We start from the raw sequence: 25,191 nt of genomic DNA on the forward strand, positions 1-25,191 counted from the left end.
AAGAAAACACCATTTCCTCTGTTGGTCTCTTGCAGATTATAAGGAACAGAGAAATGCTGAGGTTATTTTGGGTGATATGGATTTATTGTAAAGTACATGATGCTAAAGAAAAAGTTATTCATGACACTTGTTAAAGATGGTATGGCAGACCGTATTCCAGAGGGGCCATGGTGACCAGTACAGGGATCACTGCAATGGGGTCTCTCATTTGGGGAGAGAAATTGGACTCAACTCCAACAAGAACAAATGGGGATTTATAACCAAGGAGCAGAATGGAGGTCAGTGAATGGAAAATTACTGAGAGAAAGGATGAGGGGTTTCTGGCTAAACAGACCGGATAGGATTATTGCTGAAGGGAGGCCGTGGTGATAAGATAGCTCAGATATGGAGGGTGGTTAGACACCCAGGGTGGGGGATTTCTTTAAACTGACTTAGCAGCATTCTTGCTCAAACCAGATTCTACCAGGACAGAGAGAGAAGCTCATGGTTAGGCCTAGTCAAGCAGAAGACTCAGAGGGGCCTGACTAGAGTTTTGGTCAAAGGAGAGAGTCTCTGTCAATGGGAAGTGAGATCCAAGGACAGCATCTCATGATTTGCACAATCACATTCCGCAGATAATGGGAACATTGTTCAGGATAAAACAACTACTTTGGTATCAGAACAGTTTGCTATGCTCATGAATCAGTTTTTTCTTATCTCTGCTTTTTTATGGATTCTGCGTTGACTGTCAGCCCCCACTCTTTCCTTTTTTTCTCTCACTAATTCTGCTGCCTCAGGGCTTCTGTCTTCTGTTCCCTTAGGGTTTCTCTGTGCTTTCTTTTCTCCGTTGTTTCTTTTTCTGGGTTTGCTATTTTGTATTCAAACTACTTTCCAATGTACTCACATTTAGAAGTTGACTAGAATTGTATCTAACTGGAAGTGGAGGAGGGAAGATGCATCATTCCTCTCCCTGTTTCAGAGGAGCAGGTGCTGAGAGAGGAAGGGAGATGATGGACCAGGTCTGTGGGGATTTCTGGATGCAGATTCTGTTCTTCTAACCTGTGCATTTGGACTTCTTTACAACTCTTCATGGTAATGACCCTCCTCACAGGTCTGGAAAAATGACAGTAGTCATTTCTACTGAAATTATTGCTGTCATAAAATATCTTAAAGGCCATGAGGAATGGGTTCACAGACACATTCACTTGGAGACAAATAATTATTGCTTCCAACAGAAATGGAATGTTGTCTGCTGGCTTGACCTTTCTGTGGCAAGAATAAAGCCTTATTCTTAGGAAAGATCATAGTTATTGAGTCATATTGGGTGTTCCAAGGACAAATTTCTGAAAAGATGCAGAGCCATTGAGAGGTTTTTCCAGTCAGATAGCAATCTGATCTTCATAATAAAGGTGTTGGGTTCAGTACTCTTAAGATAGACAATCATCATGCTTTAAATCTTACACATCCTTTTAAGCTGTCCAAGTCAACTATCTGTTTGAGAACAAGCAGACAGTTAAGCATTCATTTAGTTGAAGAATCTTAGTGTTGTTCTAATTTTGGTTGTTGCTTATTTTTCTTCTTGATTTTACATTTTACCATAAAGAGATTTTGCTTACCTAATCACTGGAATTTTTTTTATATGTGTGTATGTGTTATTAGATTATAAAAGGAATTAAGATCGTGCAAAATGCAATAATACAACAAGATGAGCGACTGGCCAAAGCAATGGTCAGCGATGGTTGCTTTCATATTACCCTGCTGGTGATGCAATTATTAAATGAAGATGAAGTAAACATGTGAGTAATATATTTTTCTTAAATATAATTTTCCAAATTATTACTTTAATATGAGTAAGCACAGCAGAACCCAAAGAGACATTCTAAATTTAAAGAAGTAGTCTCTATACAATTTATTCCAGTTAATAGTTAATATACAGAGTAAAGTATATAAATATTCTTTTTAATCTAAACTTTTAAACTCTGTTATGGTTATCAAGTGGTAGCCCTTGGTTATGTAATCGTTTTGTCCATGCTCATATTATCAGCACTCTGGACTTGACCATTTAGGTTAAAACTTTAGATACATATTCTGGAATCATGGCGCAACCACCTCTTATTATCTGCCTCGCTTTGGGCAAATCATGTACTTTCTAAGTAAATGGAGACAATAATAGTACCAATACATGCAAGAGCTCTTTGCCTAGGGCTTGGCACATAGTAGGCACTCTATTATTAGCTATGAGAGCTGCCATTTTACTAGGCCACTGGACAATTTCAGTTTCACCTTAGTCATTTTAGAATCACTGTACTCTACCTACCGCCACCGCCCCCATGCCAGGGTTCTGCCATAAAGGTTGAAGACAAGTCATTGATTACTGCTTTCCAATCTGAAAGAAACCTTGTTCTTCCCCCAATTTTCTGGGACACTCTTATCTGTACTTAGATTTTCCTTTCCTCTGTTACCTCCTATATAGCTCACTGTGTTAAGTTCAAGCCTAAGATCTATGGAAAACCAAAGCCAGGATGAATTGCAGGTTGCTTTTGTTATCTACTTTTACAGCTATATCTCCTGAGGGAATGAGGAGCAAGGCTTAAATTAGGAAGGGGTTGAGGAAAAGGTAAAATAAAAAAGGATAAGATGAAACAAATTAATAACTCAAAATATCCAACCCATTATGATTATTGTAGTTATATCTTTTAAAGAGTAGAACCTCATGTCTTTAGAGGTCAATCTTATGATCTGTCCCGAGCTGATGTACCCAAAGTAGCCTTGAGCATCCTGCGAGGACAGAGAGGAGGGGAGATTTTACTTGCCTGACTTTGATCACTTTGCCAATCAGAAGAAAAAAGCAGTTCTCTGGTGCTCTTGAAAGAAGAGAATCCAAAGAAGATGCTATGCAAAATGAAAGGGAGAAGGGAGTCATGCTCTGTGTGTGTTAGAATGGTCAGGATTCTACAGAGAAACAGCACCAATAGGAGAGTATCTATGTAGAGATCTATCTATATCTGTCTGTGCAGACATGTATATCTTTATGTAGAGAGATTTATTTTAAAGAATTGTCTCCCATGATTGAGGGAGAAGTCTGGAATCTGCATGGCAGTCCGGAAGGGGAGTTGATGTCTCAAGACCTTAGTCAGTCTGGGGACAGAATTCCTTCTTGGGGGACTCCAGTCTTTTCTATTAAGGCCCTTTAGCTGATTGGATTGGGTCCACACCCATTTTGGAGGGGCAGAGGTATCAACTTTTAAGTGATGGGCAGGTTCAAGGTGTGACCTCACTTTGGGGCAGCTAGAATGGAATTGATGAGGTTTCTGGGAAGACATTGTTTATGTGAATGATTTATTAAAAGTCTCTAATTTTTAACTTTTTATCCTATACTGTATAATATGTTAGACATCTAGATTGTCCGTTTCTTGTCCTGTATTGATTCCTAATTTTCAAAGTCTAATATCAAGTTTTAGTTGTTTAATAGTATACCGATCGATGGATTGGATATGGAATGTGCAGATACTTTAAAAAAAATCATTAATTTCTTGAGGTAGATGTCACCTAAACTCCTTTGTGTCCTTATAGTGTAGAAGAAAGGAATAAAAATGTATTAGGCCAAGCCCGGTTGCTGATTTGAAAAGATAGGTGTCCTGTCTTTGTTTGAAATACGACCTTTGGGTCTGAACTCCAGTTTGAGAATTTTGTTTCTTATATGCATTTACTTTTTACTTACTTTACCTTAAAGGAGCCTTTTGTAAGCCCCTCTTGAAAACATATTCTATTTAAAATAATTCGAATATTAGTGATACTCCCAGTAGACACTGATTCCTTCTTACTGTGTGAATCAGTGGCATCTTATTGGCACATATTTACTGATTTATACTACTAGAGAACTGGAAAAATGGACTGAATTTAGATAATCTATATTTCTTTAAAGAATAACGACATAGAATTCACTGTCTCTGAAAAGTGTTAACCTTTCTCATGGTCTGGTTTAACATATAGTTTCATTTAAAACAAATATCTTGAATTCCCCCAACTTATAAATGAGTCAGGAGTAGCTGTTCTGTTATCACATGCTTTAATTCATAGCACACAGTGAAGGAAAATACTGACTTAAAAGTATGTGCACTGTTTGGATGAACATAACTACAGTTAGGTAATAGTGAATTTAAACTGGATTTGGAGGTACAATGAGAAATGTACCATACTTATAGCTATATAATGTTTCAGAGACATGAGACTGAGTATTGAAGTCATAGATGAAAATCAGTTAAAAACTTTACCTGAAGACTAATTTAGAAATATGAAAGATCAAGAAAAATGCTGATTTTTTCAAACACCTGGCTGAACAAATCACTGATCAAAATAATTTAAACGAATGGCAATCCACTGGAAGGGTGTTTTAAAGCCCTGGATGAATGTGCTTAGTTCTTTTTTAAGTAATTGCTGCCCTCTAGTGAGATTTCATTTTTTTCTCAAAGTACCTATACCAAAATCTCTTCAAGATAGAAGTAATTCTAATTTTCCAAATATCAAAAATCTTGTAATGTCCAATTCAGTAATATAGCAGACATTTGTTTTTATTAAGAAAAGTGTGGCAGTGGCTTTTCTGTAGTGGCAGAAAAAAGTGTGGCAGTGGCTTTTACACAGTGGCTCACACCTGTAATCCCAGCAATTTGGGAGGCCAAGGCGGGAGCATCACTTGAGCCCAGGAGTTTGAGACCAGCTTTCGCAGCACAGGGGAACCTCTCTATAAATAATTTTAAAAAAATAGCGAGGCATGTTGGCATACACCTGTGTATTCCAGCTACTCAGGAGGCTGAGGCAGGAGGATCACCTAAGCCCAGGAGGTCAAGGCTTCAGTCAGCTGTGATCCCACCACTGCACTCCAGCCTGGGTGACAGACAGAGAACCTGTCTGAAAAAAAGAAGAGAGAAAGAGACAGAAAGAGAGAGAGAGAAAGAGAGACAGAGAAAAAAATGAAGAAGAAGAAGAAGAAAGAAGAAGAGAGAAGAGGAAAAGATATAGCACTTCCAACACAGAGCGGCCGTATAATTGCATAGGCTAAATAGCTAAAGTATATATGGCAAACTTACAGTTACAATTGGGGAATATAATTAAAGTTGTATTTTATTTGAGTCTAAGTATAGCAAATTATCTAATTATAGAGACTGTTGCATTTTAAGAGATAGTGTGTTTTAACTTTTATTAGAGTGCCTCACAAATAGTATGTACTGTAAAAGTGTTAGTACTTTCATCAAGAATCTAGAAATTGACATCTAATGTAAGGTAATGTAATCTAATGTAATCTCTTGTAGGTACTCGGTTTTTTGGGATATATTTTCAGTAATTTTTTGAGTTGTTCATATTTCACTTGGTTAAACATTTTTTGGTAAACTGTAAAATAGTGTCTATTTTCATGTCTTTAATAGCAATTATAATTAGGTAAAGATTTCTTTACTTCCATAGTTTTTGTTTAAAACTGTCTATCAGTTTTAATCATAAAGTTTAGATTTAGAAGGTATTTTGAGCCTTAAAATAATTAGTACAAATATCAAAATGAATTCATCTTTCTAAAACTGGTACTTTGTTTCTTATTTGGTTTTGTATATTTTATTACTTAATGTGTTACTGAAAAATGTATTATTTCTTACTAGTGGTATTGATGCTCTTTTGGAATTGAAACCATTCATAGAAGAACTCCTCCAAGGAAAACATTTGACTTTGCCCTTTCAAGGGATTGGCACTTTTGGAAATCAGGTTGGATTTGTGAAGCTGGCAGAAGGGGATCATATAAACTCACTTTTGGAGATAGCAGGTAAAACAGCAACATACTCATATGAAATCTTGTCTGTTGGAGAAGCAATATTTTTCAATTTTGTAATAGAGACTTGACATTTTTTAATTTTGAAAGATGATGGACTAGACTCAAGTATTTTTTAGGACTGTCCCAATCATAAGTCTGAAGGATTTCAGTGCTTATCACAACATTTGGCATACAGTAGCTGGCACTTGGTAAGTACTGAATCAATGAATAGGAGTCACTGGTTGCTTATTCAAAGGCTTGTAGGAGTTGTCATTCCCATTCCAGAGAGCCAGTTGGTGAATCAGCAAGGTTTCCATTTATGCCGCTCCCCTCCACCCACTCCCCTGGAGGGACTACTCTCTGAGCAGAAGGCCCATTGGTGTTAGCAGAAGACCTCACATGTGTTGGAGAACATATTGCTTTGTGCAGCACAATTGAAAGTGTCAGGGAATTGGAAGCAGAAAAAATCATAACCTGGTTGAGTGACTTCAGTTTGATCCAGAGATAGTAGGTTGGGTATTAGCCTACATGCTGTGAGAAATTTTTATTTTCACATCATTTCATGTCATATCATCTAATTGCAGGTTCAGTAATCCGTAGTTCATAACACGCTTGCATCATTGGTCCATGCTCTGTTTTTTTTCTTTCTATCTATTATTCCTTCTACTGTTTTCTTTCTCTGCCTCCTCTTCCCTCTCTTCTTGCCTCCATCCCTCCTTTTCTTTATGTATCTACCCTTCTCTCTCTCTCTTTCTCTTAAAAAGCAGTGTAATAATTACCTGGGAATCTACCACCCCAAACAGAAGCTAGTACTTTGGTAGTAATCTAACCATATTGTCCTTTCAGTAATGCATCCTTTTGCCTTCCTCCAATTAAGTTCACTATCATCCTGAAGTCAGTGTTTACTTCCTTTTATTTTCCCAAAGTATTTGCATTTTCATTTTAGTTGGTTTTAACTTAATACAAAGGGCATCGTGTTGTATGTGATCTATTGGGACATCCTTTTCGCTTAATGTTACATTGCCTCTTTGCTGTTTAATAATTGCCTATTTTAAAGTGTATGTTTGGCAGGGAGTGAGGATCAGGTTTCATTGCTGGTTTTTCTTTTGTGTTCTTGAGATATTTGTGATAAATATTTTTGTGAATGTCAATGTTTATATAGGGCTGGATTATCATTCAGATTAATTGTTAGAATGACATTTAGTGTAGTGTCAGTTGTGCTGTCTGGTACATGGTTTAAGTTCACTGAGTTCATTATCCATTCAGATGTATCAGAAGTAGAGCTGTTTAGTTATCTTTTTAGTAGAAGATTTCTGTTATATATTTGAAATACATTTTACATAACAGCATTTCAATTGGGTTGCAAATGTGAAATTCACTATTGTTATTAGTGACACAGCCACATTCGTTTTAGCTAAGGTTTTTATAAATTTATTACCTCTAAATTTCATTTCTTCTACATAATGTTGGGCCCAAGGAATTATACTTTAGTAGGAATAATTCATTCCTTTAGCATGCAGTTAGCCGGTGCCAGCTAGATACTTGGGATAGAAAACTGAAAAAATAAAAAAAATTAAAAAAAAGATCCTTTTTGTCTAAGGAGCTTATAGCCTTGTGCAGAAACAAACAGGCAAGCAATTGCAGTGCAATATAGTAATAATAATAATTTTTGTAATGAGAGGCAGAGGCACAGAGTATAGTGGGCACACAGGAGAAGGGGGCTGGATTGAGGAAGATTTCATAGGGGAAATAGCATTTGAGTTAACATTTGAAGTGTAAATACAGGTTTTCTGGTTGAACAAATGGGAGGAGTGTATTCTGGGTAGAGGGAACAGCATATGCAAATAAATCAAGTTCTATTTAGGGACCTACAAGTAGTTTAGTGTTACTGAAGTATAAATTGCAAATCTATAGATATCATCAAATGAGATTCATATGCTAAAGGGAGCAGTGAAGATAAAATAAGGGCATGAGGAGAGTGGTGAAAGTTTAGAATGGTGACCAAGGGAAATGGAAGGGGAAAGTTTAATAAGCAGCATGTAATGGGTTGCAGAGCAGTGCAGAAGGTGCATTTGGGATGAGTGCAAAAATTTGTAATGGTACTAATTTGTGATCTTCTCAAGTACTATTCTAGGATTTAGCTATGGGAATGGAGAGGGGAAACTGAATTAATCCATACTTGAGCACTTGTATGGTAGGTGTGGTAAAAAGACAAAGGAACAAGACTGTCAAGAGAGTGGCAGAATGTTTGATGTGATCATTATTGGACGTACATTAAGAGAAGGCAGTGAAGTCTGGATGGGACTAATATTTGGAAGGAGAATAGAGTAATAGGACTGAAGAAGAGAGTTAATAGAAGTTCAAGAGTGAGAAAGGAAAATCAGGAGGTGTGATCAGAGAGCAGTATATTGGATTTTATGAATTGAGGAGCTTTCTGGTTAATAGAGAGTATGTAGAAACTTCGCTCGTTGACGTCACAAAGAAAAACAAATGATAGCTAGAAGTTTTAAAATCAAGAGGAAGATAGATTATTAGGTTTCATAGGAGAAACTTACAGCTTCAGTGAAGTCCCTAGGTACATGATCAGTATACAAAAAACTATAAATAATTATTTTTTTAAGAGGCACAATTTTTAATAACAAGAACAGTAGAGACGTAGGAATAAGTCAACTAAAGGATATGCAAGACTTCTATGGAGGAAATATTTTGACTATTCCATCTTTACTAGGTATGTTTATCATAATACTTTTCCCTTTTCCTTTTGTAAAGACAGAGTCTTGCTCTGTCACCCAGGCTGGAGTGCAGTGGTGCAATCGTGACTCACTGCAGCCTTGAGCTCCTAGGCTCAAGCGATCCTCCTGCCTCAGCTTCTTGGGTAGTTGGGACTACAAGTGTGCGCCACCATGGCCAGCTAATTTTTTTTTTTTAAAGAGTTGGGGTCTCGCTATGTTGCCAAGACTGGTCTTGAACTCTTGGCCTCAAGCAGTTGTCCTGCCTCAGCCTTGTAAAGTGTTGGGATTGCAGGCATGAGCCACTGTGCCCAGCCCCTCCTTTCTTTTTCTGTTTGTTACAAGAGCATCTCCTCTCACTGAGAAATACATTTCTAGACTAAGCCAGACCATCAAAAAAATTGCATAGGTACTTAGACAAAATTGTGTAAAACTTTGTAGAACTGATATTACAGAATTGCTTTTACTGTAATTCTTTTGGCATTATTTGATGATTTTATAAGAAAAAGGTTTATGGAAATTCTCTGTGTTTAAGTATTAAAAATGTTGATTATATCTTGTTAAATAACATGAGTTGATTAGAAAAAATTCTTTTTGGCTGGGCGCGGCAGCTCATGCCAGTAATCCCAGCACTTTGGGAGGCTGAAGTGAGCAGATCACGAGGTCAGGGGTGACCAGTACTCGAGATCAGCCTGGCCAATATGGTGAAACCCCGTCTCCACTAAAAATACAAAAAATTAGCAGGGTGTGATGGCACACCCCTGTAGTCCCAGCTACTCAAGAGGCTGAGGCAGGAGAATCACTTGAACCCAGGAGGCAGAGGTTGCAGTGAGCCAAGATCGTGCCCCTGTACTCCAACCAAGGCGACAGAGCGAGACTCCATCTCAAAAAAAAAAAAAGAAAAAATTCTTTTTAATTTTAATATGGGGGCTATTTCTTTTGAACATGCTGTTTTTTACCTAATGAATGTTGAACATTTAACTTTTGTCTTTGGGTTAGAATTAGTTACTTGAAAACTTAGAATCTAGTTTCTTGTGTACTTCAATTTAGAATATAGGATTTAGAATTTAGAATTTAGAATACGTTATTCTTTTTGTGCACTTATCTCATACCTGGCTTCATGTTTTCTTTACAGTTTTAGTTTCCCTTTGTCTCATTTTCTTTATTTTAAATTTACTTACTATAGTGTACACTTCTTTGGACTTATCTTAAGTCCTATTTTTAGGGATAGGGTGAAGCAAAACGTGTAAATAAGCATCCAAACAAATAAGCAGTATTTACAAGTCAAGGAGTACTTAAAATCATTAGTTGGCCAACGAGAAGGCAACTCTAATTGTTTTGAGGGCACATCATTTGGGACCAATGCCCACAGTTAATCTTTTCTTCCTGGGCAAATCATTTGGGACTGATGCCCACAGTTAAGCTTAATCTTTTCTTCCTGGCTGCTCTGGAAAAAATGCTAGACTTAGAGCTTTTCTTTGGTAATATAAACATCTCTGCACTCAAGAAACATTTCTAATTAGTCATCCATCTATTGTTCTTTTAAATAATTCACTGGGTGCTTGCAACGTTGAGAATTCCATCCATTCTTTGCAAATATTCTCACAAAGGCATTTTCCAATATTGATGAAAGATCCATTGTGTGCTGAGGAATGTGAAGTCTCACCAGCTTTAATATGAATATAAGCCCGAAGATATTGGTTTGTTATTACTGCTCCTGTAATTCTTCTCTTGATTCCAGAGGTATTGGGTACTGTTGATTAAAAATATTTATGTGTTTTCAAAAGTTTCAACAAAGCATTATAACAAATAGAAGCTGGAGGGAGAAAAGCATTCTTTCCCCTCATATAATCGCTGTTATACTTGCTTTTAATCTTTTACGTGTGTATTGTACTGTTGTTTTTGATTATAATTTTTATGCACTTTTATGAGAAACCTAAATATTTGAATATACATGGAAAACTTTATTCACTTACTGAAGCAACATGTATTTATTAATTATTGGGGACGTACTGTGTCAGGCATTGAAGTTTAGATATAGCCTCTATTTACATAGTGTTCAGATATTCAGAATGTTCAGCACATGGAATTCTTGTCAATATTTTGCTTCTTTAGATATATTTTTAAAAGAATGCCTCAGGCTGGGGACAGTGGCTTGTGCCTGTAATCCCAGCCACTCAGCAGACGGAGGTAGAAGGATTACGTGAGCTCAGGGGCTGGAGGTTACAGTGAGGTATGATTGTGCCACTACACTCTAGTCTGGGCAACAGAGGGAGATCCCATCTCAAAGAAAGAATGCCTTAGGATTAGTACTACTTCAATGCAACAGTATCAGTAAACTGATTTAATATTTGTTTTTGCATCATATTTTATAAGCTGTTTGGTCAAATGATATATTCCAACTTTCAGAAGAATATATTCCATTGACCAAAGTTTCTTAAAACTTTGTAATAAATTGTATGTATATGCCTACACAGAAATATTAAAATTTTGTTCATTCAAAATAATGGAGACAGAGCTAGTCTGACTTACTGTAAAGCAGGAAAATTTGTAAAGAAAGTAATTCTAGAAGATGGCCGAATAGGAACAGCTCCAGTCTCCAACTCCCAGCGCGAGCGACACAGAAGACCGGTGATTTCTGCATTTTCAACTGAGGTACTGGGTTCATCTCACTGGGGAGTGCCGGACGATCGGTGCTGGTCAGCTGCTGCAGCCCGACCAGCCAGAGCTGAAGCAGGGCGAGGCATTGCCTCACCTGGGAAGCGCAAGGGGGAAGGGAATCCCTTTTCCTAGCCAGGGGAACTGAGACACACAACACCTGGAAAATCGGGTAACTCCCACCCCAATACTGCGCTTTAAGCAAACAGGCACACCAGGAGATCATATCCCACACCTGGCCGGGAGGGTCCCACACCCACGGAGCCTCCCTCATTGCTAGCACAGCAGTCTGTGATCTACCGGCAAGGCAGCAGCGAGGCTGGGGGAGGGGCGCCCGCCATTGCTGAGGCTTAAGTAGGTAAACAAAGCCGCTGGGAAGCTCGAACTGGGTGGAGCTCACGGCAGCTCAAGGAAACCTGCCTGTCTCTACTGTAGACTCCACCTCTGGGGACAGGGCACAGTAAACAATAACAAACACAGCAGAAAACTCTGCAGACGCAAACGACTCTGTCTGACAGCTTTGAAGAGAGCAGTGGATCTCCCAAAACGGAGGCTGAGATCTGAGAAGGGACAGACTCCCTGCTCAAGTGGGTCCCTGACCCCTGAGTAGCCTAACTGGGAGACATCCCCCACTAGGGGCAGTCTGACACCCCACACCTCACAGGGTGGAGTACACCCCTGAGAGGAAGCTTCCAAAGCAAGAATCAGACAGGTACACTCGCTGTTCAGAAATATTCTATCTTCTGCAGCCTCTGCTGCTGATACCCAGGCAAACAGGGTCTGGAGTGGACCTCAAGCAATCTCCAACAGACCTACAGCTGAGGGTCCTGACTGTTAGAAGGAAAACTATCAAACAGGAAGGACACCTACACCAAAACCCCATCAGTACATCACCATCATCAAAGACCAGAGGCAGATAAAACCACAAAGATGGGGAAAAAGCAGGGCAGAAAAGCTGGAAATTCAAAAAATAAGAGCACATCTCCCCCGGCAAAGGAGCGCAGCTCATCGCCAGCAACGGATCAAAGCTGGACGGAGAATGACTTTGACGAGATGAGAGAAGAAGGCTTCAGTCCATCAAATTTCTCAGAGCTAAAGGAGGAATTACGTACCCAGCGCAAAGAAACTAAAAATCTTGAAAAAAAAGTGGAAGAATTGATGGCTAGAGTAATTAATGCAGAGAAGGTCATAAACGAAATGAAAGAGATGAAAACCATGACATGAGAAATACGTGACAAATGCACAAGCTTCAGTAACCGACTCGATCAACTGGAAGAAAGAGTATCTGCGATTGAGGATCAAATGAATGAAATGAAGCGAGAAGAGAAACCAAAAGAAAAAAGAAGAAAAAGAAATGAATAAAGCCTGCAAGAAGTATGGGATTATGTAAAAAGACCAAATCTACGTCTGATTGGGGTGCCTGAAAGTGAGGGGGAAAATGGAACCAAGTTGGAAAACACTCTTCAGGATATCATCCAGGAGAACTTCCCCAACCTAGTAGGGCAGGCCAACATTCAAATCCAGGAAATACAGAGAATGCCACAAAGATACTCCTCGAGAAGAGCAACTCCAAGACACATAATTGCCAGATTCACCAAAGTTGAAATGAAGGAAAAAATCTTAAGGGCAGCCAGAGAGAAAGGTCGGGTTACCCACAAAGGGAAGCCCATCAGACTAACAGCAGATCTCTCGGCAGAAACTCTCCAAGCCAGAAGAGAGTGGGGGCCAATATTCAACATTCTTAAAGAAAAGAATTTTAAACCCAGAATTTCATATCCAGCCAAACTAAGTTTCATAAGTGAAGGAGAAATAAAATCCTTTACAGATAAGCAAATGCTTAGAGATTTTGTCACCACTAGGCCTGCCTTACAAGAGACCCTGAAGGAATCACTCAACATGGAAAGGAACAACCGGTACCAGCCATTGCAAAAACATGCCAAAATGTAAAGACCATCGAGGCAAGGAAGAAACTGCATCAACTAACGAGCAAAATAACCAGTTAATATCATAATGGCAGGATCAAGTTCACACATAACAATCTTAACCTTAAATGTAAATGGACTAAATGCTCCAATTAAAAGACACAGACTGGCAAACTGGATAAAGAGTCAAGACCCATCAGTCTGCTGTATTCAGGAGACCCATCTCACACGCAGAGACATACATAGGCTCAAAATAAAGGGATGGAGGAAGATTTACCAAGCAAATGGAGAACAAAAAAAAGCGGGGGTTGCAATACTAGTCTCTGATAAAACAGACTTTAAACCATCAAAGATCAAAAGAGACAAAGAAGACCATTACATAATGGTAAAGGGATCAATTCAACAGGAAGAGCTAACTATCCTAAATATATATGCACCCAATACAGGAGCACCCAGATTCATCAAGCAAGTCCTTAGAGACTTACAAAGAGACTTAGACTCCCATACAATAATAATGGGAGACTTCAACACTCCACTGTCAACATTAGACAGATCAACGAGACAGAAAGTTAACAAGGATATCCAGGAATTGCACTAATCTCTGCAGCAAGCAGACCTAATAGACATCTATAGAACTCTCCACCCCAAATCAACAGAATATACATTCTTCTCAGCACCACATCGTACTTACTCCAAAATCGACCACGTAATTGGAAGTAAAGCACTCCTCAGCAAATGTACAAGAACAGAAATTATAACAAACTGTCTCTCAGACCACAGTGCAATCAAACTAGAACTCAGGACTAAGAAACTCAATCAAAACCGCTCAACTACATGGAAACTGAACAACCTGCTCCTGAATGACTACTGGGTACATAACGAAATGAAGGCAGAAATAAAGATGTTCTTTGAAACCAATGAGAACAAAGATACAACATACCAGAATCTCTGGGACACATTTAAAGCAGTGTGTAGAGGGAAATTTATAGCACTAAATGCCCACAAGAGAAAGCAGGAAAGATCTAAAATTGACACTCTAACATCACAATTAAAAGAACTAGAGAAGCAAGAGGAAACACATTCGAAAGCTAGCAGAAGGCAAGAAATAACTAAGATCAGAGCAGAACTGAAGGAGATAGAGACACAAAAAACCCTCCAAAAAATCAATGAATCCAGGAGTTGGTTTTTTGAAAAGATCAACAAAATTGACAGACCACTAGCAAGACTAATAAAGAAGAAAAGAGAGAAGAATCAAATCGACGCAATTAAAAATGATAAAGGGGATATCACCACCGACCCCACAGAAATACAAACTACCATCAGAGAATACTATAAACACCTCTACGCAAATAAACTGGAAAATCTAGAAGAAATGGATAATTTCCTGGACACTTACACTCTTCCAAGACTAAACCAGGAAGAAGTTGAATCCCTGAATAGACCAATAGCAGGCTCTGAAATTGAGGCAATAATTAATAGCCTACCAACCAAAAAAAGTCCAGGACCAGATGGATTCACAGCTGAATTCTACCAGAGGTACAAGGAGGAGTTGGTACCATTCCTTCTGAAACTATTCCAATCAATAGAAAAAGAGGGAATCCTCCCTAACTCATTTTATGAGGCCAGCATCATCCTGATACCAAAGCCTGGCAGAGACACAACAAAAAAAGAGAATTTTAGACCAATATCCCTGATGAACATCGATGCAAAAATCCTCAATAAGTACTGGCAAACCGGATTCAGCAACACATCAAAAAGCTTATCCACCATGATCAAGTGGGCTTCATCCCTGGGATGCAAGGCTGGTTCAACATTCGCAAATCAATAAACATAATCCAGCATATAAACAGAACCAAAGACAAGAACCACATGATTATCTCAATAGATGCAGAAAAGGCTTTTGACAAAATTCAACAGCCCTTCATGCTAAAAACGCTCAATAAATTCGGTATTGATGGAACGTACCTCAAAATAATAAGAGCTATCTATGACAAACCCACAGCCAATATCATACTGAATGGGCAAAAACTGGAAAAATTCCCTTTGAAAACTGGCACAAGACAGGGATGCCCTCTCTCACCACTCCTATTCAACATAGTGTTGGAAGTTCTGGCTAGGGCAATCAGGCAAGAGAAAGAAATCAAGGGTATTCAGTTAGGAAAAGAAGAAGTCAAATTGTCCCTGTTTGTAGATGACATGATTGTATATTTAGAAAACCCCATTGTCTCAGCCCAAAATCTCCTTAAGCTGATAAGCTACTTCAGCAAAGTCTCAGGATACAAAATTAATGTGCAAAAATCACAAGCATTCTTATACACCAGTAACAGACAAACAGAGAGCCAAATCAGGAATGAACTTCCATTCACAATTGCTTCAAAGAGAATGAAATACCTAGGAATCCAACTTACAAGGGATGTAAAGGACCTCTTCAAGGAGAACTACAAACCACTGCTCAGTGAAATAAAAGAGGACACAAACAAATGGAAGAACATACCATGCTCATGGATAGGAAGAATCAATATCGTGAAAATGGCCATACTGCCCAAGGTAATTTATAGATTCAATGCCATCCCCATCAAGCTACCAACGAGTTTCTTCACAGAATTGGAAAAAACTGCTTTAAAGTTCATATGGAACCAAAAAAGAGCCCGCATCTCCAAGACAATCCTAAGTCAAAAGAACAAAGCTGGAGGCATCACGCTACCTGACTTCAAACTATACTACAAGGCTACAGTAACCAAAACAGCATGGTACTGGTACCAAAACAGAGATATAGACCAATGGAACAGAACCGAGTCCTCAGAAATAATACCACACATCTACAGCCATCTGATCTTTGAGAAACCTGAGAGAAACAAGAAATGGGGAAAGGATTTCCTATTTAATAAATGGTGCTGGGAAAATTGGCTAGCCGTAAGTAGAAAGCTGAAACTGGATCCTTTCCTTACTCCTTATACGAAAATTAATTCAAGATGGAGTAGAGACTTAAATGTTAGACCTAATACCATAAAAATCCTAGAGGAAAACCTAGGTAGTACCATTCAGGACATAGGCATGGGCAAAGACTTCATGTCTAAAACACCAAAAGCAACGGCAGCAAAAGCCAAAATTGACAAATGGGATCTAATTAAACTAAAGAGCTTCTGCATAGCAAAAGAAACTACCATCAGAGTGAACAGGCAACCTACAGAATGGGAGAAAATTTTTGCAATCTACTCATCTGACAAGGGCTAATATCCAGAACCTACAAAGAACTCAAACAAATTTACAAGAAAAAAACAAACAACCCCATCAAAAAGTGGGCAAAGGATATGAACAGACATTTCTCAAAAGAAGACATTCATACAGCCAACAGACACATGAAAAAATGCTCATCATCACTGGCCATCAGAGAAATGCAAATCAAAACCACAATGAGATACCATCTCACACCAGTTAGAATGGCAATCATTAAAAAGTCAGGAAACAACAGGTGCTGGAGAGGATGTGGAGAAATAGGAACACTTTTACACTGTTGGTGGGATTGTAAACTAGTTCAACCATTATGGAAAACAGTATGGCGATTCCTCAAAGATCTAGAACTAGATGTACCATATGACCCAGCCATCCCATTACTGGGTATATACCCAAAGGATTATGAATCATGCTGCTATAAAGACACATGCACACGTATGTTTATTGTGGCACTATTCACAATAGCAAAGACTTGGAACCAACCCAAATGTCCATCAGTGACAGACTGGATTAAGAAAATGTGGCACATATACACCATGGAATACTATGCAGCCATAAAAAAGGATGAGTTTGTGTTCTTTGTAGGGACATGGATGCAGCTGGAAACCATCATTCTTAGCAAACTATCACAAGAACAGAAAACCAAACACCGCATGTTCTCACTCATAGGTGGGAACTGACAATGAGATCACTTGGACTCGGGAAGGGGAACATCATACACCGGGGCCTATCATGGGGAGGGGGGAGGGGGGAGGGATTGCATTGGGAGTTATACCTGATGTAAATGACGAGTTGATGGGTGCTGACAAGGTGATGGGTGCAGCACACCAACATGGCACAAGTATACATATGTAACAAACCTGCACATTATGCACATGTACCCTAGAACTTAAAGTATAATAATAATAATAATAAAAATAATAAAAATAATAAAAAAATAAAAAAAGTAAAAAAATAAGAAAAAGAGGGAATCCTCCTTAACTCATTTTATGAGGCCAACATCATCCTGATACCAAAGCCTGGCAGAGACACAACAACAAAAAAAAGAGAATTTTAGACCAGTATCCCTGATGAACATCCATGCAAAAATCCTCAATAAAATACTGGCAAACTGAATCCAGCAGCACATCAAAAAGCTTATCTACCATAATCAAGTGGGCTTCATCCCTGGGATGCAAGGTTGGTTCCATATACGCGAATCAATAAACGTAATCCAGCATATAAACAGAACCAAAGACAAAAACCACATGATTATCTCAATAAATGCAGAAAAAGCCTTTGAAAAAATTCAACAGCCCTTCATGCTAAAAAGTCTCAATAAACTCGGTATTGATGGAACGTATCTCAAAATAAAAAGAGCTATTTATGACAAACCCACAGCCAATATCATACTGAATGGGGAAAACTGGAAGCATTCCCCTTGAAAACTGGGACAAGACAGGGATGCCCTCTCTCACCACTCCTGTTCAACATATTGTTGGAACTTCTGGCCAGGGCAATCAGGCAAGAGAAAGAAATAAAGGGTATTCAATTAGGAAAAGAGGAAGTCAGATTGTGAACTCCCATTCACAACTGCTTCAAAGAGAATAAAATACCTAGGAATCCAACTTACAAGGGATGTTAAGGACCTCTTCAAGGAGAACTACAAACCACTGCTCAATGAAATAAAAGGACACAAACAAATGGAAGAACATTCCATGCTCATGGATAGGAAGAATCAATACCATGAAAATGGCCATATTGCCCAAGGTAATTTGTAGATTCAAAACCATCCCCATTAAGCTACCAATGACTTTCTTCACAGAATTAGAAAAAAAATACTTTAAAGTTCGTATGGAATCAAAAAAGAGCCAAGATAGCCAAGACAATCCTAAGCCAAAAGAACAAAGCTGGAGACATCATGCTACCTGACTTCAAACTATACTACAAGGCTACAGTAATCAAAACAGCATGGTACTGGTACCAAAACAGAGATATAGACCAATGGAACAGAACAGAGACCTCAGAAATAATACCACACATCTACAACCATCTGATCTTTGACAAACCTGACAAAAACAAGAAATGGGGAAAGGATTCCCTATTTAATAAATGGTGCTAGGAAAACTGGCTAGCCATAAGTAGAAAGTTGAAACTGGATCCCTTCCTTACACCTTATACAAAAATTAATTCAAGATGGATTAGAGACTTAAATGTTAGACCTAAAACCATGAAAACCCTAGAAGAAAACCTAGGCAATACCATTCAGGACATAGGCATGGGCAAGGACTTCATGCCTAAAACACCAAAAGCAATGGCAACAAAAGCTAACATTGACAAATGGGATCTAATTAAACTAAAGAGTTTCTGCACAGCAAAAGAAACTACCGTGAGAGTGAACAGGCAACCTACAGAATGGGAGAAAATTTTTGCAATCTACTCATCTGACAAAAGGCTAATATCCAGAACCTACAAAGAACTCAAACAAATTTACAAGAAAAAAACAACCCCATCAAAAAGTGGGCAAAGGACATGAACAGACACTTCTCAAAAGAAGACATTTATGCAGCCAACAGACACATGAAAAAATGCTCATTGTCACTAGCCATCAGAGAAATGCAAATCAAAATCATAATGAGATACCATCTTACACCAATTAGAATGGTGATCATTAAAAAGTCAGGAAACAACAGGTGCTGGAGAGGATGTGGAGAAATAGGAACACTTTTACACTGTTGGTGGAACTGTAAACTAGTTCAAGCATTGTGGAAGACAGTGTGTCGATTCCTCAAGGATCTCTAACTAGAAATACCATTTGACCCAGCTATCCCATTACTGAGTATATACCCAAAGGATTATAAATCATGCTGCTGTAAAGACACATGCGCATATATGTTCATTGCGGCACTATTCACAATAGCAAAGACTTGGAACCAACCCAAATGTCCATCAGTGACAGACTGGATTAAGAAAATGTGGCACATATACACCATGAAATACTATGCAGCCATAAAAAAGGATGAGTTCATGTCCTTTGTAGGGACATGGATGCAGTTGGAAACCATCATTCTCAGCAAACTATCGCAAGAACAGAAAACTAAACACTGCGTGTTCTCATTCATAGGTGGGAATTGAACAATGAGAACACTTGGACACAGGAAGGGGAACATCACACACTGGGGCCTATTGTGGGGTAGGGGGAGGGGGGAGGGATAGCATTAGGAGATATACCTAATGTAAATGATGAGTTAATGGGTGCAGCACACCAACATGGCACATGTATACATATGTAACCTGCATGTTGTGCACATGTACCCTGGAACATAAAGTATAATAATAATAAAAAAAGAAAAATATCCATATATAAGTGGACCTGCTTAGTTCAAACCTGTGTTGTTCAAAGGTTCAGCTGTAGTCCAATTTACCTAATTTTCATTGAGAGAGTTTTTAGATTTACAAGTTAAAAAAATAAATTCTTAAAGTGTTACATAGTTCTTATGAAAAAAGGAACCAATTTCAGACACTACTCTTTGTACTCGTTACTAAATATTGGCAGGATAGTCATTTAGAATTTGTAATGTGTAAAATTGAAGAAAATTATTAGACATTTTGTACTAGTAGAGTCTAAATTGATGGGCTTTTACCATTAATGGGGGTCAGGATATGCTACTCCATAATACTTTAAGCTAAAGGAATTTGAGAAAACAGCAGAAGTAGGAAAGTCACCCTCTGCCCTGCTGCCCTTCCCTGAAGCAGGTCGTAGGACCCACATTTGAGATATGCTCTCTCTGTGCCTGGAGGAGTGGAACATCCTCCTTTCTGAAGACACTGGGTCACAGAGGAGAAGCTGAGTCAGTAGGCCTTGCTAAGTTTCCCCCAGTTTATTACCATTAAATCATAGTTTTTAATTCAGTTGTACTTCTCCACAACTATCCACTTCTTCATCAAACATAGCATAAAAATACACAGGTTTACATGTTTATTTGGGTCATTATTTTCTTATAAAATGTCCTATGTCACATAAAGCTTCTGTTAAATAAATTGGAATGCTTGTCTCTTGTTAATCTGTCTTTTTTATAGAGTTCTCTGTAACAATGAATATAGGATGGATGAGAAAAAGATATTTCTTTTTTCCTATACCATTAAAATTATGCTGTTACTCACAGTTATTTTTGGTACCTGCTGGTGAGCTAAAGAGACCAAGCCCTTCTTTGCATCACATGTACTGTGGGCTTATGGTGGTAGCCACTTGAGGGAGCAGGTAAGGTGTGTGGCATCAGAGGCTGTGTCTCAGCTTCCTAGCTTGACCTTGAGTGATCCTGTTTTTTTTTTTTTTTCCAGAATAAAACAGCACCTTCTTTCCTAGAACTACCCAGTAGCTGATAGAATTAAGAAGATACTGAAAATTTTGCATTTATATGGCATGTTCCCACATTTTATAATGAATGATGAAATTGCACTGAAAAGCTTTTTGCATAGAAATGGATATGTGATTTCATTCATTTTTTCAGCCATATGTAATTTTGTTAAGCTTGTTAGATTGAGAGATTGCTAAAAATTTAGCCCACTAGAATTATAATAGTTCTTGCAAATCTTTCTTTTTTAAATAGAAAAGTGCCCTTGGTTAGCATGATAAAAGATTCTAAGTACATTTATGTCATACAAGAAAAAATGAAAGGTTTTTAGAATGTTCTTTTGAACATTATGCTTTCTTTTATTTTGACTGTCATTTCCCCCAAATGATGGACAGACTACATTCTGTGTTTTCTGCTCCTTGTGAAGAATCTGTTCAGTTTCTGGTATCTTTAGGCCCTTCTAGGGTGCTCTATTACTACATGAAGTCTTCGACTTCTAACCACCACTGGCTGGTGGGTTTCCCAGCAGCCCACTAACCGTCCCCCTAATGGCTTGGGCTAGGCTTCCTTCAGAAACATCAAAATAACTTAGCCACACTTCATTTAGAAGACCAGCTTGTCTTCTCAACTAGGATGACTGCTTTCACAGTCCTGCACCATTGAGACCTGCACCATTGAACCTTAGTTTCATACCCTGCCTCTATTTGCGTCTGCCTCCAAGCACACTTCCTCCATCCTTCCTCTCCTTTCTTACCTCTCTCTTACTCCTTTTTATTCTCACCTCTTTTATTTACTTGATTTTCAATCAAACACTTTCTAAATGGATTGACTTTGTTCCAGGCATTATTCTAATTATCTTATTAAATATTAATTTCGTTCTGACAAATCCATGAGGTAGGGGCTGTCTTAGTTCATTTTGTGTTGCTATAACAGAATACTTGAGGCTGGGTAATTTATGAAGGAAAGACATTTATTGAGCTGACAATTTTGCAGGCTGGGAAGTTCAAGAGCGTAGCACTGCACTGGCTGGCTCCTGGTGAGAACCACATGCTGGGTCAAAACATGGCAGAGAAGTGGAAAAGTGAGTGGGTGCGTGCAAAGAGATCACATGGCGACAGAGGAAGCAAGAGAGAATCTAGGAAGCCTAATTCACTTTTATAAGAGCGTACTCTTTAGTAACTAACCCAGTCCCATGAAAGTGGAAACATCCTCCTAATGTAAGGCATTCATCTATTTATGAGGGATCCACGCCTGTGACCCAAACATCTCCCACAAGGCTCCATGTCCAGCACTACCATGTTGGGAATCAGATTTCAACATGAGTTTTGGTGGGGACAAACCACATCCAAACCATGGGAAGACCATTGTCATCACTCCTGTTTGTCAGGGAAACTGAGGCACAAAGAAGTTAAGTAATTTGTTAGTGAGTAGGGGAACCAGGACTCAAGCCCAAGCAGTCTGATTCCAGATTCTGTGCTCTTAATCACTATGCTAGTCTGTTACATTGTAAATTAGCAACCGGACTCCCTAAACATTTTCCAGGAATACCTCTTCTTGCCTTAGCTGAAACTCAGCTCTTATCTGATTGAAATCACAGCTTCTTCTAGGTGAAGGCTGCTCATTTCACCCAATCCCACATTCCACAGGACCCAGAGATATCGTCTACATTCTCTTTGCTCTCTGTTGCTTTGTCCCTGTTCTATCCTCACACAAAGGCCTTTCCGTATTGGTGGTTCATGTTACCTGGTTTTGTTACCTTCTGCCTCTCTTTTTGCTGTCATCTGAATATTTCCTATCCTATTTTGAGGATTTTGTTTCATAGCTTACATTGCAATGCTTGTGTCCTTCAGTAGCACGAGCACAATCTGTCCAGCCATGCTGGCACAAAGTGAGCTTTGGAGTCAGTCAGAACCATTTGCGTTCCTGTGCAGTCTGTTACCAGCTGAGTGGTTTCAAGCAATTTACTTCACCTCCCAGTCCTTCCGTTTCTTTATTTGTACAATGGGCATAATAGTAACTGTTCTGAAAATAAAGTGAGATAATCTATACGAAGTGTTTAGCACAGTATTGGGCACATAGACAATGTTAAACAGATGGTGGCTGTTATTATTAATGATAAATACTCCATTCCCACTACGGCCATCACAGCTGTTGCTTTTCTTAAAATCCCTTGACTTCTTTGACGTTGGCATCCTACACCCATACATCACTCTGCCATTCATAAGCATATTTCTGAGACCTTAAACTCAGCTACAGCTATCGCCACAGCTTCCCGTTCTAGTTGCCATTTACTTCCTTTCCACTACTACTAATGCTCTGGAACCTCACCCAGGCTTGGCCTCTTCCAGGACAGCATGGATGTATTCATTCTCACACTAGACAAGGCCTCAAGGTATGTCACTTTCTTGGTGGCTCTTTCAGTTGTCCTATCTCCTTCTGTTTGACCTGGCTGGGAAACACCAATGGCAGATCCAATCCAGGCATTTGCTTTTTTGCCCCAACACCTGGGCAAAATAAAATCCACCGTCCTTGCTGTAGCCCACAATACCCTCCATGTTCTGGTCTGCTGCCTGTATCTCCTGCCTTATCATGGTCCTCTCTCCCTGCCCACTGTGCTCCAGTTGAACTTTCTTCTTATAGATACTGGACTCAACCAAGTCTTTTCTGCTATAGATCTTCTGAAAATGCCTGAGTGTTCCTTCTACTTAGACCTCTTCATTCTTAGGATCTCAAATGTCACCACTTCAGAGTCCCTGCCCACTGTGAGTAGAGTATTTTTATAAGTAAGCTCTCTATCACTGTACCCAGTGGCATACCCTCATAGAGCTCATCACATGTTGTGATTATGTTTTTGTCTATTTGTGGTTTTTTTTTGTTGTTGTTGTTTGTTCGTTTGTTTTGAGATGGAGTCTCGCTCTGTCGCCCGGGCTGGAGTGCAGTTGCGCGATCTTGGCTCACCGCAAACTCTGCCTCCTGGGTTCAAGTGATTCTCCTGTCTCAGTCTCCCTAGTAGCTCGGATTACAGGTGCCTGCCACCACACCCAGCTAAGTTTTGTATTTATAGTAGAGATGGGGTTTCACCATGTTGGCCAGGCTGGTCTCAAACTCGTGACCTCAAGTGATCTGCCTGCCTCAGCCCCTCAAAGTGCTGGGATTACAGGCATGAGCCACTGTGCCTGGCCCATTATTGTCTATTTGATTGACCATCTTTGTGGTTAGACTAGGCTCCACGAGGGCCAGGACCATGACTGTTTTGATCACTAGCGTATACCCAGTACCTCTATAATGTGTGACACATAAAACGCGTTAAGGCTCACATAATCCCAGCTCTTTGGGGGCCTGAGGAGGGAGGATTGCTTGAGCTCAGTGGTTTAAGACCAGCCTAGGCAACACAGTGAGACTGTTTCTACAAAAGATAGAAAAAAATTACCTGGGCATGGTGGTGCATGCCTTGATTCCAGCTACTTGGGTAGCTGAGGTGGAAGGATTGCTTGAATCTGGGAGGGCGGGGCTGCAGTGAGCTGTGAATATGCCACCATACTCCAGCCTGGGTGACAGAGAAAGACCCTGTCTCAAATAAATAAATACATAATAAATAAGGTGTTAATAAGTATTTATCAAAAGAATGACAAAATGAAGAAATCACACAGTCCTGTAGGTTGGCTCTCCTGCAAATGTATGTCTTCCACAGTCAGAGCCTCGGCTCGGCAGGTCCACTGCTTTGGCTCAGTTTTTTCTCATGTCTACTGTTGCTGCTGCAGCGCCCTGTTTGGAGCAACTATAACCTTCTACCCCTCTCTCATCTGATGGCACTGAGGCTGGGATCTGCTCACTTCAAGTCCCAAGTCCCTCTGCTACTGCATTTGGCTTTTAAATTCTCATACAGTTTTAGGAAAAAAGGTGTCCTTTATCTAGTTAAGACTAACCCCTTCAGCTGTGTTCTTGGTCGGCTGGTCTCAACCGGGATCTTGTTATACCAGTTACTTCTTCCTTCTCGGTGTTCTGTATTTTCAACCCTTTGTCTTTATCACCTCCTTTCTCCCAACTTTACTTGCTCAATAACACCTTTCCTATCCCTAAACAAATAAAAAACAAAGCTAGAAAACCGTAAGAATTAGCTACAGAAAAATCTCTTGATTTTGAATCTTCTGATAGCTTCTCCATTGTACCTTTCCTACCCAGAAGCTTTAAAAGAGTTGCCTGTATTCTCTGTACCTTTCCTACCCAGAATCTTTAAAATTTAAAAATCTTCATTTTACCTTTCCTACCCAGAATCTTTAAAAAAGTTGCGTGTGTTCTCTGTCTCTAGTTCATTACTGTCCTTTTCTCGAACCTCCCACTGTCAGTAGGCTATGGCTTACTTCACTACATGCCACATCATGGGCCCCTGATAGCTTTGTAATAACTGAATCTAACGGATGCTCTAGATTTATTCATACAACCGAGCACTCCCTTCTTTAAATTCTTTTGGTTTCTGAGACACTACTTTCTTTTTTCTTTTTTTTTTTTTTTGTGTGTGTTTTTAATACTTCTCTCAA

General features: G+C 39.2%; 1 protein-coding gene across 9 annotated transcripts in view; it reads left to right on the forward strand.

Moving 5' to 3' along the window:
• AKAP7 (A-kinase anchoring protein 7) overlaps window positions 1-25,191 on the forward strand; it is a 157,436-nt gene that overhangs the window by 26,036 nt on the left and 106,209 nt on the right. For all 9 annotated transcript variants that reach the window (XR_013416209.1, XR_013416207.1, XR_013416208.1 and 6 more), the window contains 2 exons: window positions 1,639-1,775; window positions 5,628-5,788. Coding sequence is in view for 5 of the 9 variants with exons in the window: in XM_077999427.1 (XP_077855553.1) it covers window positions 1,639-1,775; window positions 5,628-5,788 (298 nt within the window). In the remaining 4 variants the exon portion in view is untranslated. The remainder of the gene's footprint in view (window positions 1-1,638; window positions 1,776-5,627; window positions 5,789-25,191) is intronic.

The sequence above is a fragment of the Macaca mulatta genome, chromosome 4 (genome assembly GCF_049350105.2).
Source record: "Macaca mulatta isolate MMU2019108-1 chromosome 4, T2T-MMU8v2.0, whole genome shotgun sequence".
Classification (NCBI taxonomy): domain Eukaryota; kingdom Metazoa; phylum Chordata; class Mammalia; order Primates; family Cercopithecidae; genus Macaca; species Macaca mulatta.